Source organism: Rhincodon typus, chromosome 41 (genome assembly GCF_021869965.1).
Source record: "Rhincodon typus isolate 14 chromosome 41, sRhiTyp1.1, whole genome shotgun sequence".
Lineage (NCBI taxonomy): Eukaryota > Metazoa > Chordata > Chondrichthyes > Orectolobiformes > Rhincodontidae > Rhincodon > Rhincodon typus.
In genome coordinates, this window is record NC_063372.1 from 3,444,092 (window position 1) to 3,448,376 (window position 4,285).

At 43.7% G+C, this 4,285-nt stretch overlaps 1 protein-coding gene across 1 annotated transcript in view; it reads right to left on the reverse strand.

The window, feature by feature from the left end:
• The window catches only part of LOC109924733 (transmembrane protein 106C-like), a 40,522-nt gene that overhangs the window by 10,936 nt on the left and 25,301 nt on the right, over window positions 1-4,285 (reverse strand). The window contains exon 6 of the mRNA XM_048619007.1: window positions 279-332. Coding sequence (XP_048474964.1) covers window positions 279-332 — 54 coding nt within the window. The remainder of the gene's footprint in view (window positions 1-278; window positions 333-4,285) is intronic.

Consider the following 4,285-nt stretch of genomic DNA (forward strand, 5'->3'; position numbering starts at 1 on the left):
GCATATAAACCAACATTTTCCCAGCTACCATCAGTTCTGAGAACAGGTCTGGAGACCCAAAATGTTCAGATTTCTTCAGATGCTGCCAGACCTGCTGAGCTTTTCCAGCAACTTGCGTTTTTGGCCCTGAAATAACGGCCAATATTCCATTTGCCTTCCTGATTACCCCCTGCATCTGTGATAGCTGTGTTTTGTGTACAAACAACTCCAAATCCATTTATGTTGCAACTGTTCAGTTTTTCCTTGATTTAAATAATATTCTCTTCTTAAGAACTTACTGCATGAAGACAACAATGTTGTGGACCTTGATTGATGGCATTGTGCAAAAGGTGCTGCAGGGGGAGAAAAAAAAAGACTGCTTTAGTGAATAAGTCAGAAAAATACCAAAAATCCATCACTGCACTTTCCCCTTCATGAAATGTTACTTCTAAGTCAGATGGGTCAGTAACTGAGTGGACAGCCCCTTCAGCACAGGAGAAAGCAGACTCCATACTGGTCTTTCAACCCTCACCTCAATCCCCACCCTGATGTCAGATCCAACTGGAGCAGACACCGCACCACACCAGAACTCCACTCTGCTGTCCTCACCACCCATCAGACCAGTTTTCTACAGGCCACCCTAAAAGCCCTCCTTATGTACTTGTCTTTTGAAAGCAGCTGGGCCTTTAAAAATTTCAGAATATGATAGCTGAAGGGGTATAGTTTGTCATCCTGAGACAGTTCTGCACTACAAGAGAACCTTCTCAGAAGGGTATGCCTCTAGAGGGAGGCCAGAACAGAAGTGCAAAGCTCTCCTCTTTCACAACATAGTGAGGCCCAAAAAAAATCCACTATTTTTGATAGTTATACGAAGACAATGTTAAACGGTTTACACAAACTAAGCTTATTTCCTTGTGCATTAATAAATTGCTCCTTAAAAAGAACAATTCTCAAACCACTTGCAAGAGGCAGACACTTATTACCACAGTAAATGTCAAAGAGTTAAAATTGGTCTATTAAGCCAGATTTTGCTTTGGAAAACAAAAAAACTTGTCTGTTATTATCAGCTAGTATGATAACAAAGGACTGGTGGTAGTGTTATCAAGCGGCATTCGCTCAGCAATAACCTGCTCACTAGCACTTAGTTTGGGTTCTGCCAGAGCCAGTTAGCTTCTGTCCTTGAGACTATGCTTACAGGCATTTGAGGCACCTGGAGGGTCCGATAACTGAACAGACCACTATTGAACTTCAGCAGGAAGACCTCAGACGGACAGTGGTCTTTTCCCCACTGCCCCAAGCTTTAGTGCATCCCTCAGCACAGTCCTGGACCTTGGAACGTGCCAGCCTGCAACACCGAGGTGAACACCTCATTCTGGAAGACTGACAAGGTTCAGGCAGACCAAAGTGTCTTTCAATGAGTTTATGGTCCTCCAGGATCAGTTGATGTTTATCTCAGCGTGCATTCCTGAGAACAGACTGTAGAGCAGTGCCCTATAATCAGAGGTACTCGCCCCTTTCCTTTCTCCCGTAAGGTCGAGGATGCTACGTGCTGACCACTTCCTGACAGACTCGTGGTCAAAGATATTTTTCTTTGCAAGTTTCTCCACAAGGACAGGTGATACGGAACTGTCCACCTACTTGGAGCATTCGGCAACAACGAAGTTAGTCCTATCCTTTACGTACTGAGGTTCTACTTGTCCTGTGTTGCGGTGTCACTTGTTTGCATACAGAGGGTCTACACACAGCTCGATGCGGCTGTGCAAAGATGGCATGAGGGTATGTTCTTCCCACCCTTATCCAGAGCTTTTTTTTTTTTTTTTTTTAAAAAACATTGTGGCCCTGCAGACACTGTCCATCTAGACCTCTCGATGAAGTGGAAAATGTCTTGGATGACTGCGATGGCACAGTTTCAGGGAATAGGCCAAACCTGCACCACATACTCTTTGTATCTCACATCTGATGACCAGGTTTTTAAACCCACAATTGAGGGGGTGCAGTGCTCCCAAAAGCCCAGTTTGACTCACCTTGGCAATGCACACCCCAAGATTTTGGACATATGCCAGCCCCTCCAAACCACATTCCCAGCACCTTCAGATAATCTTTCCTGACCAAGAGGATAAAGGATCAGTTGGTCCAGTTCTCAAAGAATGTGGCCTCTGCTCTTGCCTCAACTTACTTTAGCTCCCGAGGTCAGTTTGACTTGGTCGCAGATGCTCACGAGTCTGCACGCCGACAGCGGATCCAAGCAGAAAACTTCAATATCATTCATGTACAGGTAGGCTCCTACTGCCTGGAATAGTCACCCCTCTCAGGCTCACATCCTTTCTGATGGATCTTACTACTGCCTTGGTCTAAATAGACAAGAGCTGAACTCGAGAGGGAGTAACAGCCCTCAAAAAGTAGTATTTGAGGGTGCAAAGACTCCAGTATTAGGTTATTATTGCATTTCTTAAAACAAGCAACTTGACATTTTCAGTACTGTTGATATAGCTGCTGGCTCAAGCAGCAGATGCAGACCAGCTGCATCCAAGAGTGTGCAAAAAATGGAGATTCAGTCAGCAACAAGCGACTAGATAGGATTGGCAGGCAGAAGGCCTTTGGTCATCAACTGAGAGATTAGCTCTTAGGTAGTTGAGCAGCTTGGGGCTGTAAACAGATAGAAGCTGCAGACCTCACAGGAATGCTAGTAAGACCTTCATTATTATTATTTCTCATTTTTAGTTAGAGTGTGAATTGAAGGGGATCACTGGACTGTAGGCAGTTTTTGAAAAACCAAATGGATATTCGTTAAAGGGCCTTGGAAGTTAATTGGAGATTAGAATATTCTAACGATAAATCAGACATTTCAGGTCCAGAGATGCATTAAGCTCTCAAGGCTGGCAGACGTCCATATGTTAACACAAAGGGCCAAAGGCAGGCCAGTGTCAACCAGTCCGGAGAACCTGGGGGGGGGAGAGAGAGAGAGAACTTGAACTCGCTGCTCCTATGATGCTGTGTTCATCCAGCCCTGCACCTTGTTGTCTCGAGAACTTGAACTCAACTGTTTTTAATCAGATGCCTGTGGCTGTGAAAGCCGCTGGAACAAGTTTCAGTTGCTCTCCAGTTATTCTCCCATTATAATCTTGTTGAAATTGGAGTAGAATTCCAGTTAAGAATCACATGAATATTCCTCAGGAGCCTACCAGAAGCAATTTGCATTGACTGGTGTCTTCAGGTATCATGCTAGATCCCATATGCCTGGTAATACCTCACATTGTTGAAAGTGCTTAGGTGAACGGTCCAGTTACATCTTATTTTTCTTTTAAATTTATCCCTTAACTGTCAGTCTGTTAGAGTTAGGCTATGTTAAAAAGATGACTTGGGTTGGCATGGACAAGATGGGCTGAATGGTCCCTTCTGTATCATTTCTAAATACTTTAAACCCAGTCTTAAAGTATCAGACACTAGATTACCTTGTTGCTTAGTTTTGTTCTGCTAAAGTTAGTATTGTTAAGTTTTCGCTTAACTGTAAACAGTGTCTGAACTTTGGAAAAGTCTGCTTAGGAACCATTGGAGCAATTGAAGAGTCAAAGAATATTCAATTTTACTGGGTTGCAAATACAGGGATAAGGAAGTTGGTTTGGTTTGGTTTGATGTCCCCATGACATACCAGCACACACTTCTCTACAGTAGGTTACTTTAAGCCTGAAGAAAGTGAATTTTTCTTTTAGCAGTTGCTGTAAATCGGGATTTATTAACTAATAAGTCAGTGTTTCAGAAGTGTGAACTAGCCACCTTGTGACTACTGCAAACAAGTAAACCATCCAGAGAAGACCAAGCAGTGGACTTCAGATCAGCACAGGAACCATCGGTGTCTGAACAGAGACCGCGCAATCATTTCAGAGTTTTCCCTGTCTGGAATGCCCTTTTGTCCCCCCTTCTTGTAAGAAGGATTTGCATTTGGAGTTTAACATGCTCATTGTTCAGAAGAGCTGTACAAGCAGAAGTAATTTTTGCGCTATGCACGTAGAGCGGGAGAAGGAGCCTAACCATCACCTCTTGACATTCAATGTCATTGCAGCTGACAAATGGAATTGGACTAGCCATACAAATACTGTGGCTACAACAGGTCAGAGGCTAGGATACTGTGGCACGACCTTCATCTCCCCAGTTATAAACAGTATAAAAGTCAGTAGTGTGATGGCATACTTCCCTCTTGCCTGGATGAGTGCAACTCTAAAACAAGAAAGTGACACTATCCAGGACAAAAAGTAGCTTGCTCAAGTGGCATCCCACCAAAATCACTAGCAGCACTATCATCTGCAAG